This window comes from Lindgomyces ingoldianus, assembly GCF_010093535.1.
Source record: "Lindgomyces ingoldianus strain ATCC 200398 unplaced genomic scaffold BDR25scaffold_36, whole genome shotgun sequence".
Taxonomy (NCBI): Eukaryota; Fungi; Ascomycota; class Dothideomycetes; order Pleosporales; family Lindgomycetaceae; genus Lindgomyces; species Lindgomyces ingoldianus.
The window spans coordinates 6,341-18,610 of record NW_022985197.1 but is presented as its reverse complement, the minus strand read 5'-3'; the positions used below and the strand labels follow the sequence as shown (position 1 = coordinate 18,610).

The 12,270-nt window shown below is 43.8% G+C and overlaps 2 protein-coding genes across 2 annotated transcripts; both read right to left on the bottom strand.

Moving 5' to 3' along the window:
- Positions 1 to 619: 619 nt before the first annotated feature.
- BDR25DRAFT_317994 (uncharacterized protein) lies at positions 620 to 1,376 on the bottom strand (the record flags this gene model as incomplete). Its single annotated transcript, XM_033691717.1, has 3 exons — positions 620 to 751; positions 842 to 1,057; positions 1,116 to 1,376. 3 exons carry the CDS (start codon positions 1,374 to 1,376, stop codon positions 620 to 622), a joined length of 609 nt encoding a protein of 202 aa, XP_033542680.1.
- Positions 1,377 to 5,075: 3,699 nt separating this feature from the next.
- On the bottom strand, positions 5,076 to 5,337 carry BDR25DRAFT_153885 (uncharacterized protein; the record flags this gene model as incomplete). Its single annotated transcript, XM_033683941.1, has 2 exons — positions 5,076 to 5,211; positions 5,270 to 5,337. Coding segments are annotated over 2 exons (204 nt in total), but the record flags the coding sequence as incomplete, so codon positions are not given.
- Between the last annotated feature and the right edge of the window lie 6,933 nt (positions 5,338 to 12,270).

Below are 12,270 nucleotides of genomic sequence, written 5' to 3'. Positions count from 1 at the left end.
CATCTTCGGAGTCAGATTCCGAGCACCAGCTTGAGGGTTCTGAAAACGGAGAGGGAGGAGTGTCGTGGGTCTGGGGTGAAAGCACAGATACGTCGGGTAGTGTGGCAGGCAGAGTGTTGCTTTTCGTCGTCGTCGTCGTCCCCGTAGCCGTAGCCATACAATGGCCGTGGCGAGGGTGTCGTGGATTTAGCGGGCATGACAACCGTCCTACAATCCACGGCTGCATGCCCATAAAGAAGAAGTTCGTTGGGAATAGCGCGTTCTGCGGTGATGGGTCGGCATGGTATGTATCCTTGTCACTCGTCGAGCCATGAGCGAATGTGTTCGTGTTGTCATACACGATACCCGACAGAGAGACGAAGAAATGAACCTCCTGAAAAGAATCCTTTGGTATCTTGTGTCGGTGGATGTGTAGGTCATTTCTGCAAAGGTAGCAGGCTTGGGGGTCACTCGGCGGCGATATTGGAGTTCTCTTAGAGATAGGGCGGTCATGCAGCTCGAGCGGATCTTGATTGCGGCTGATCTATTCTTGTTAGCTGTCAAGCAGACGCTTGAAGGTTTCGAGTTTGGTGAGTTTTGATGATACCTGGAGCTCTGGATGGAGCTCGGCTTCAAGGCTCTAGATTGCTGCATTGATTTCCGAGAGACTGCGGGCTGTGGGTTGGACTTTTTCCACAACTGTGGGCTGGTGAAAGGCGAGTAAAGTCGAGGTGGATGTGGCGACCCCGTCTGGCTTGTAGGTTCTCGGTTCCTATATTCTACTATATCGTCACTGGTTTGAAATAGGGTACGATGAAAGGGAGGTTGGTTTAGTCGTTCAGGAAATGTGAAGAACACTTACACTGACGTCTTCGTTTCTGGTTTTTGACAACCCTGATGTTAAAATGGGCCTTGGTTGGAGACTCAAGTGTGGAGAATCAGAAGTATCATTGATATTGTTATCTCTGCAGTCTTCAATGGAAGCTAAGTTGGAAGGTAGCGTGGTCTGAGTGGCACTCTGCAGAAGAAATTCTTGGTTACCCGTTGTTCCCATTCTGCAGCAGTGGTTGAGCGATTTCTGGGGAAGGGCCAAGTATCAAACCAAGAGCTGAAGGGGATGTTATCAATTGTCTTACCAGTGGTTCATCGTCATGAGCAGTATTTATGCCCTCATATCCTTCGCTATTATATCCTTTATCGTCATCGGTCTCACTATCCTCACAGCTACTAACTCTTGCTTGGTACTTCTTCCCCTTATTCAACCTAGGATCATGCGTCCTGACTAGCTCAAGTGTCTCATCCAACATTACACTCCCATCTGACGCTACCGATAGAATGACATAAAATGACTCATCTCCATGAGCCTTGTTCAGCCACATCCACCTCTGTAATGTCATCATCTAACAACTCTTCCCCTAAGACATGCAAGTTCGTAATACTTGCTAGCAACGCTGAGTTCTTCCGCCCTCTTCTTATCTCATCTAGGAGCATGTTCAGCTTCGCCTCGATCCTCTGCAGTGCGTTGGCATGCGCGTGTGTCAGGAAGAGGCCCAGCCCCTGGGTGTGTCTTGCCAAGTTGTGCCGCACATCTTGTACCTTAGACGTTCTGAATGCAAGATGGTCACGAGTCCGGGGGTTTCTCGTGCGCAGGGACTTCTGCCTTTTAAGGAGGCGCTGAACGTCTTTGAGATCAGCATCACAGTTCAGGAGGAGTCATCCCAGCTCGGCCTTCTTGGGGTTGGAGCCCTGGATGAAGAGCAACGTGGGGCCATTGGCTTCCTCGTGGAGTTCCCGGATGGCGGCTTGGAGGTCTTTAACTACAGAACTAAATATTAGCTTCGAGTTGTTTCTAGGGTGTCGTGCCATTTACCATCACCCTTCAATGCCTTGAATTCGGTGCCGGTGTTTCTGCCTGATCCTTGCCAAGTACAGTGCTTTCCAGCCCACGACCCCCGGGTTATAACGTGACATATTACATGACTTATAGAGATCCCGCGCGAAAGGAATAACTGCAGCAATATGCGAGAGGGAAAAGGCGAAGCCTACTACCATGATACGCAGGTTATGGTGAAGTCCCGGGGAAGACAACGACGAAGATCCAGCCGAGGATTTAGCATGGTCAGCGTGGTACGGCTCAAGCAAAATGGATGCATGGGGTTGTTGGAGCTGCCCAATCTTAGTAGTAAGGGCAACTTAGGCATTCTCTCTTTGCGATATACAGGAGCCTAGTGGTTATCCTACATTCTTCTAGCGAGAACGTTACCTCGCACTAGTAGTTCCCCTACCGATACTGAGAAGATCTTTCATTCTGAGCCACTTACTCCAACAGGTATTACTCTCAGAGGGATTCTGCAAGATTTGCTATCTAGGCTGATTCTAGACTCTGGCAAAAGTCCACTTGTTTAGTTCTTTTACTTCCCATGACCCAAGTCCAGAGTTGCTCTCACATATCACTAGAGGCTATCAACCTCAGGTTTTCGCACCATGCTAATGGCTGTGAGTACTATGACCATTCTATGCAAAGGGAACTTAAGTGCCTTTTCCATGGTCTTAATAACAAAGGTGAATTTCATACCTGTTAACCCACTGTCCTCTACTGTGGATAACACGCAGATGAAAACCTGCTGGGACTTGAATTTTCTTCCTACATCTCATCTCTATCACGGCAATCCAAGAAAGGACAGCCGAAACGAATGTTCTTCATCGGGTGATGCCTGCATGGTCACGGTACCCATGCCTCCGGTTGCAAATAAACCAGCTGTAGAGATAGCAAGTGAACTGGTATTCCAAACTACATAGAATACTGGCCTTCTCTGAAACAACTTAACGTATTCACAACTGTCCCCAGCATGCCTCTTCCATGCGCCTAGCCTATCTTGACTGTCTTGGCGGCAGTCTCCTCTCATTGAGAGTAGCAGGAAAAATCCTGAGGATATATTGATGTGAAAGCTTGGGAACCAATTGGGGGTATTCGCTCCCAGAACTGGATTCGTCCCATTAACTGTTGGCATCGCATAGTTCCAGAAACAATACTGGGTCAGGGTCTCTATTTAGACCTGATCCAGGGAAGTTGTGAAACGACCGCATACTCCTACCGTTTGCTCGTTGTCCTTGATTCTCACTCAAGGGCAGTGTGCAGTTTGAACCCTGGTCGCCCTCGAAATATTGCGCGAGCTTCCTCGCGTTATAGTGGCGATTTTTCTTGTACGGTGCCCATGGTCCTTCCTTTAACTGATTTCTCTGATAACTGACTATATAATTGAGCTTGATATTCCGACTAGCAGCCGTGCCCTTAAGCTATTTCGTGAAGGCGTATTTATGGTTCGGGTCAGCTACATTAACAGCTTCAACAACCTGATAGCTCTTCCTCACAAACGTACCCGTGGCTTTGATGGAGGGCTCGTAGAATTCTACGGAAACATAACAATCAGCTAAGAACCAATTCAACTGCTAAAACTCTCGTGGCCCTAGCGTAACTTTGCGCTCTCGACCGTGAAGGTATCTTTGTTAACGACGATCGAGGTTACGGGATCTTCTTCGAAGAAATGGAGAGCTGCGCTGCAACTAGAGGAAAAGGATAGGATACTGGAGGATTGGAAGCTCGAAAATCTTTCTAGATATTCAGGGCGTAGGTCTAAGTCTAGAAATGCCACTATTAGTCCAGTAATAAACGATTGCAAAAACGAAAGGGCACCAGGAGAAGGAGAAAGAGTTCTCAGTGACCTAAAAGGCCTCTCGTGCTGAAATTATCAGAGTTGATCGTAGGCGATCGTTCATCATGTACCTGAAATGGTGTATATTTAATATCTAAAACTTCTAGTCAGGATTAGGATTATATAGAGGGCTATAGGGGTGCTGACATCTGCTCTAAAATTATATTTTATCTTCGATAAATGTGTTATATGAATTACGTCCTAAATAAGGGAGATGTATTGCTGCAATTAAATACACGTCCTTGACGATATCAAAGACCTAACTCATTTGCCACAATTCCTTTAATTCACGTATTTCTGCAGCCCTAAACATATATCGTCAGGAATTTCAAATCGTAGTCGTTACTGCATATCATGGTTGCGGAAATGCCAGAGCGTCCCCCTCTCCACACCCTTGCGTTACGGAGATTTGCCATTGCACATTGTCCGCTGGCACGTTTAGAGCAAGGCAACTACGCCAATGACACCAACAGCAAGCACACCAGGCCCGTAGACTGGAGTTGCGGCCGCACCGGTGAATTGGGCGGGAGGGGCAGAGGTGAATGAGGCATTGGAAGCGGGTGGAGTTGGAGGAGCAAGCGGGGCTTGGGTAGGAACTTGCGGCTGCCCGTCACTTATCTGAGAAATTATTGGGCCAGACGGAGCTTGGGTAGTTCGAGGTGCCACAGTCGGGGCTTGCAGTTGTCCTAGCGTAAAGTTAGGCTGGAGAATATCATGCCATTTAGTAAACGATACCGTCGCTTATTTGAGTCACCACGGCGGCCGTGGTTGGTGCAGCAGTGGGAACTTGAGGCTGGCCTGGTTTGCGATGTTAGTTAACTTAGAGAAGAGAATGATGCAAGAAATACTTAACATCTGATATTTGTGATATTGGAGCGCCTGTTGGAGCTGGAGTACCTGAGGGCACTTGGGGCTGACCTATAGCAAGATTACTTAAAACGGGACGAGCATGAGGCTAGGAATACTTAACATCTGATATTTGCGAAATCAGTGCGCCTGTGGGAGCTGGGGTCCCTGTGGGCACTTGAGGCTGACCTAGAACGCACGAGGTTAGTTAAACCAATAAAGAACAAAGAAAAGAGATAAAAATACCATCGCTTATCTGTGTCACCGGATTCTGTGTCGGAACTTGCGGTTGCCCTGGCCATGTTAGAACAGTGTATACTTTAGGTCTCAAAGAAAATACCGTCTGGTGCCTCGGATATTGGTGTCGGCGCATTGGGTTGTCCCTCTGACTTCTATATCGGCGTTAATTTCGTTCCTTGACACGCTTCAAGGACGCTATTCACGACGTACCTGTGTGGCAGGCGGCGTGAGTCCACCTCTGTTTCCGCTCATGCCTATAATATAGATGGGAACACAGTGATCGGCCCACTTTCGAACATAGAGGTTGAAGAAGCCACCGGACCAGCATTGGAAGAAGATAGCCGAGCCCCCGAGGGCAAGGGAGTTATTCGCACAATACGAGAATCCGGCGGTGTAGATGGCGCCTGCTTGAGGCGGGGAGTCGAATTGGAATCTAGGTAAATATTAATTGCCATTTATGTGAAAGGCGGGTTAAGTTGAGGTGCACTTACTGGTAGTCGGAGGCGACATACCCGGTGCGGTCCGCTTGGTCCTTCAAGATTCCTCCAGAAAGAGTAAGGGTGAGAATACCAGATTGTTGACGTTTCCCAACAGCTCGCCTGGTAGAGGTCACGTTAACGGCTGTGATTTGGAACGAGCCTGGGTGGGAGTTTGAGCATTCGGAGGGTGCTGAAGCTTCAGGGGCGATGGCTGAAGTGATGGCCTGCGGCATTGGGCTCGCGAGAGCAAATGCCGCGAGAGTGAGAGCAGCGAAGTTGTGTTTCATTACTACAGAATCAGAAAATTCGTTGTTGAAATGAGATTGTGTAGGAGGGCAGGTGGAGTGGTTGACTATGGTAGGTTATGGTTGAGAAAACGAAAGAGTAGACTGATAAACGAGGTATCAACTCAGCAAGTAAAATTAGAAAGAGTAGCTGGAGAGTAACCACGACAATGGGTGTGAAGGATGAGAAATCTCGGGGGACAACTGTTCTATATAACAAACAATAGCGCATTGACTTCATTTCCTATGTCACCGCTCGATCGAGTGCTGGGAATGCGGCAAAATATGGAGAAGGACGTATGGAGAAGGACGATCGACTGTGTCCGCATCGATGAAGCGGGCAGTTCGAATGACGTTTGAGGATGGAGAAATAGGTCAGTGAATTTTCTAGTGTGTGAAGGAGCGGCTAATGGGTGATTGACAGAGCCATCATTGGCTAATTCTACAACCAACCCCTCTCCATACCCACCATCTTCTCAAGGTGTCTTCTCTCCCCCCTTGTCTCTACTTAACTCTTGCCCTTTTCCAGCCGTTTCCTGGTTCACCAAAAAGGCTAGGGCTTTAAGTGTCCCTTACGTCCATGAGCTAATTTGATTCCGAGTATCACAAGCGCAGTCATGATGAGGCAGATCCTCTCAAAGACAATGAAGGATTGCTGAACATGGAGGAACATAGCATTAACGCTGTCGAGAACTGTAACAATCGAGGAAATCGCACGCATAATAGGTTGCGTTAGCAGCCCCAATGCGGCATATTCTTTGCAGATGCTTACGCTGCGCGACAGGGAATGAAAGGACGGGTGATCGAACCTGGACTGTTGGGTGCTGTCAAGCCTAGGGGTAGTGTATGATGTACAATTGGCCGACGAAGGGGTGGAGTTAAGTGAGGCATTTCTCAATTGGGAAAGGAAAATGAATTGACGTTGAGAGCTGCTGCATCTCAATTCCCCCGCCTCTGTCGCGCTAACGCCGGATATGTGGGGAAGTGGCGGCCGTTCAGCCACCCCTTCACACCCACAAGTGGCTGCGCAAAAACAGCTCTACTTGGGACACTCAAAACAGCGGGAAGACTTGTCATCATCGGCAGATATCAGTAGCTTGCTTCTCCTTCCCTGCTTGCCATGACATCGTCGTCGACTTCCAAGACTATAGCAGTGGTATCTACGTCAGTTGAATCTCTTTTACGTTTCATCACATTGCTCCTCCGTTGCTCATCACCATTAAGGTCCCCCTTTCCTTCTGATCGCCTGCCTGTTCCAGTTGTATATGCAATCGATCATGAGAGTGCATCATTGGTTGTTAACTGATCTTGTGTTGCAGCTGTGTATTGTGCATGATCAAAAAATTCGATGATCAATCCTTTACATCATGTTCATGTCAGATAGGGTAATGAAATGTTTATCCCAAAAATCTATACAGGGTCGGCGTCATGAGCCGAACCGAGGTAGCCTGTGCTATCTGCCGAGGCATGCCTTGATGAATAGTGGTGCTTTGAACTTTCTATCACAGGCAGACAGTTACCTGAAGATTCCATCTTCACTCGTTTCTTAGAAGTCTAAGGAAGGGTTGAACACCATTGTACTATAGCTAGCTACCTTACCCTCACTGCACTACCGAACAACAGAGGCTGGCGCTGAAACATGGTTCATTACGTACTCACTAACCATAGCATGCACTACACCTTCTCAATTAATATAGAACATAATAAGGATAATTTTAGACAGAAATTTGCATTCGTTTAACGCCCTTGTTCCAGCAAGAGGATCAAGAAATAGATTCTACCCTAATCATACCACCAGCGCTTCCAACGAGGCGTAGTACTGTACGATTGGGCGATTTTGAGGCCTGTACGGGTGAGATTTTGAGTACGTTCGTACAGCAAGGAGGAGGAGAGGGAGGTGTACGTATTGTAACTGTTACAGCTCACATAATCTATACAAGTAGTACAATTTAATTAAAGTACATTGTACTCTAGTTAAAACAACTAATATTATAGGTCTCTAGAGACGCAGGATTAAGGTCTAAATAGCTATTAGATAACTAATTCTCTCTAGTAACATAAGTAGAGAGGTCTAAAAGCTTACTACTTACTACCTTATTCTGTAACTAATTCTTCTAGAGTTAAATAGCCTTAATTATTACACTTTTTAGTAAGCCTTAATTATTAGTTACTATATAACTAGCTGCACTAAAACACCTCTTGCACTTGCAGCTAGTAGCTAGAATAGTAAGAAAGTTAAGAGCAATCTTAAAAAGAATAAGATAGGCTGTTTTACCTCTAGTAAGCTACTATTATAAGAGTTCTTTACAGAGTAAGAGGTAATCTTTATAGTAATTAGCTCTTATAGAGTTATAGTAAAGCTATAGCTTATTTAACACTTTTTTACACTTATGTAAGCATTAATTTGTTATAAAAGAAAGGTTAATAAAAAAGTAGGCTTTATAATTATTATTATAATAGTTGCCACCTAGCAGCTTTTAACACCTAGGAGATAAAGGCTTATTTTTAAGGTTAGGCTTATCCTTAGCATCTAAATACTAGTTAAAGATTATTTTTATTAACCTAGTTACCTTATCTACCTAGCTCTTATAATACTGCTAGTAATCTTAAAACTAAAGTAAGCATAATTAAGAGTTAAGGATAGTAGCAACTATGTAGTATAAGACTAGAAAATTAAGAATTAGTTTACTCTAGTAAGTAGTAAGCTTTTAATAGCTAAACTTTATAGTGTTTTTAAAGTATAAGTTGCTTAGCTTATTAGCAGTAATTATTCTTATCTAATTAAAGTAAATTTAGAGGCACTAAAGCTCTGTTATAGTCCTTTATAGTAAGCTAGATAGGCTCTAGCCCTTAAGTCTCTTTATTATCTAATAAAACTTCTCTAAAAAGTCCTTAAGGCGCTTAATCTTATCTTAATTATTTTTAGTAATAAAATTTGCTAGCGCATTAAAGCTAGCACATTAAGTCTCTTTATTAGCATTAAAAGAGCCTTTTTATTACTGTTAGAAGCAACTAATTACCTCTCTAAGCTTATAACAGCATAATAGCATAAAATAAACTAAGTGCTAGCGCACTCTGCTATCACGCACTAGATTAAGCGTGCTAAACTACTAAATTAAGTCCTCCTTTGCAATATTAATTTAGAGAGTCTTAAAAAGCCTTATGCACTTATGTGATGCAAGGACGCTGTTTACAAAGTTATAGAGTTGTCTAACAACTATCTAGATTGTATAGCTAGCGCAGCAGATCTAGTGCTGTCTATTAAGCTTGTACAGCAGATTAAGCTCTTTATTAAGGCCCTTAATAAGCTTGTTGTTGTTGTTAGACATGTTATTGCTAACAAAGCAGCTAAATTTTAATGTAATACTGTACTTGTTAATAACAGCAGCTATCTTAGAGGCTTATGCACTGCTAGTATAGTTGCTGTATAAGTTTTTAAAGCTAATTAAAAGATCTTACTAAGCGTGTAAAGCATCTAGCTGTTGTTAGTTACAGAGTTCTTACAATAGTAGCCTGTGCGCGCTTACTAACAAAGTAAGCTACTACTGCAAGAAAGAAAAGGTAGTTTCTAGAACTCTATATATCTATGCTTAGCGCAATTTTTAATAGCACTATTACTAGTATTATTTAAATTTTCTTCTTTTACTGCAAAAGTGCAGCGTAGATATCCTTAAAAAGCGTAGTAGCAGAATGTAGAAAAGTAGTAAAAAGATCTATGCAATTTTAGCTAATAAGACTATAAGTTTTTAATAATATTACTTTTTTAAACAACTAATTCTACACTATAGCCTAGTTAACTAGAGCACTGCGCAGAGGACCCTCCTGCTATAGTGTATAAGATAATCCCCGCAACAAGCCTGCTACTCCTCTAGCTGCCTCCTATGGGTGCTGCAGTAGCTGTATGCTGTTAGGGAAGAGCTCTCTATTAACGTTAACCTTATGCTCCCTTATTAGGTGTTAAATAATATAGTTATAGCTATCTACTACCTTTGCAGCGCCTTAAGAACTTTACTTATAGCATTAACAGCAGAGCTAGAGGCAGATTACCTTACTTTACTTCTTTAGAAGCGTTAAATCTGCGCTATAAGCCTATACTTTTAACAGTGTATAATTACTTTATAACATAGTCTTGTTTTTTACGCAGTAACCTAACTACACTAAGAGCAACACCTGTTTTAAGTCTAATAGCTATATATTATTCTAGTTAATTATAAACTTAACTCTAGTGTTATAATTATAGTCTTTTAGGAACTACTGTAACTAATCTTTAGCCACAGACAGTGTACTATTGCAGGATAAGGCAGAAGACGCAGTGTAAAGGGCTCTTAACTTCTAAAGCCTATAAGACTGTGTAAAATAGGCAATAAAGGTATCTAATTAACTAGATAAGGCCTATAAGGTAGTAAAGCGCATAGATAGATAACTCTATAATAGAAAATAGTTAGTAATAGGCATTTTTAAGACAACAGACTGCAGATAGATAGATTAAAAGACTTAGAAAGAAATTTACGCGTCCTTATAAAACTTTTAGCTAATTAGAGCTCTAGAAACCCTCCTAAACGCTCCTGTAAGCCCACTGTTTGCTAGAGCCCTCCTACTCCTCTAAAATCGCTATACAAACTTCCTAAAAGGGTAATACAGTCCGTACTACGTACCGTACCTAGGGCATCATTAACCGTACGGTACGGCTCACAAACTCGGTACGTTCGTACTGCTCACGTGACCGTTACGGTTCACTTTGTACGGACCGTAGTACGGCCCGTTGGAAGCCCTGCATACCACCTGGTAGGTGAGAAGACGCAGTAATAATCTTATGAGCACTATATTTCAATCCGAGTGTAGAATATAACTCTATAAGCCCACATTCTTCTTGCGTCATTCCACATTTATTACTCTCTCCTATTTTGTCATCATTAGCCAAGCCTAGATTAATCCTATTTGCTCCAATTCGTTTTCATCATATCCATCACACGATATAAAAAGGTATATGAGAAGCAGCAGCACGAGAAATATACGGATAGGATTTCCAATGCCATTGAAAGTACTTGCGCGCCTCTTCGCCGAATTGGTGGTATGGATACATACACGACGAGGCTATGTTAGATTCAACACCATGCTGTTTTGAACGCCACGGGGTGTAAAAAGTTCTAAAGTAGAAATGGACTGGAAATCAAACATGGTATGCTAACGGGGACGCCTCTGAGACGGAGCCATTGGTAAAGAACAACAGCAGCCTCTAATATCAGTAAGATGGTAGAGTTACTGGTGTTGGTAATGCTGATGATGGGTTCAATTGTCAGCCTCAGAGGCTCAAGTGCAAGCGCGACAAGGAAAAGCAAGCGTCAGAAACCATCCTTGTCGACAGGATCTTGCAGGGCAAATGAAACAGAAGACTTCTAGCCCTTTACTATACCAGGATATTAGCATCGGCAAGGGAGATAAAGGCATTGAACCATAACGATGTTGCCTTTGCGCGGCAGTAGTCCGGCTAGCAAGTTGAATGTGCTTCTAACTGTCTATGGGCCATGCTTGCTTGCCATATGCAGGAGTAGATCATCTCCCGGATTCAAAATAAATAAATCCTTGTTTGATACGACGGTAGGACACAACGGACACGCGAAATGTGTGGGTGGTTGCCTTGTTATTTTGTCAATAACCAAACGTACTCGTTGCCTCCAGAGTGACTGATTTACTGTCTGGGCATCGAGGTATTGCCAGGGCAACCCAAACAGAACAGGTGACTCAGGACGGCGCAATTTTCCTCGCTCAGATTGTGTTGATATACTCGAGCACGGAGTGGAGCTGATGAAGGTAGCACCCATCCGCGCAGGGTGCCTTAGCGCCAGCACAGGGTCGGAATCGACCCTGAAGGTTGGATGGAATAGTGCTGATTTTTTGCATTTCGGTGAGAAAAATAGAGAACCCGGCCTACAATAGAAACTGGTATCCTCGTACGATCCTCTCTAAATCTAGTAAGAGGCCTGATAGATTGAATCTACTAGGATTATGTTCTCTGGTAGTAAAATATGCTAGAACCGTACAGTAAGTAGCAGGGCTCAAGTGCTTGCCAAATGCGGTTGCGGATTAGTGCGGAGGTTTATCTCCTTAGCTACGGACCCTTTTCAGAATTTTCCTTGAGATACGCTTCTAATATGTATATTTGCGCACAGTATCAGTAATACCACCCCAATGTGAAGAAAGCCCCTTGCAAACATGTAGGGTACATTCACACCCGGTATAGAACACTAACAGAGGGATATTTGAGCAGTTAAATCTCTTGGTGACATTCGATAGAACTCCAGTAGAATACAAGTGTCTGTCCCAAATTGCCACTGGCATATTCCATGTGTGATATTAAATGAAGTTCAGGTTCTGAGATAGCGTATCTAGGTAGATACTTAAGAAGGGCTTACTCCCGTAGAGCGGCTTCATTAAGGCATGTGTGTGCGTCCTTCAGCGATGGGCAGGGTTCCATAGTTCATCTCCGAGCGCATCATACTGCCATCTACCAGCATGGCAATCCATGCCAGCCACACCAGATCTAGCGCTTCAAAAACCCTTCGAAAACCTGTTGGAACTTAGACATTTCATCAAATCATAATCCAGATGTTAGCATATTGTTAGAAATTCATGCTCCGCCACTATCTGTCTCAGATTTTCTTTTCCCACCACGCATGTTGGATACCTTGTGCCATATGACGTCATTCTTCGCACAACTTAAATACACCC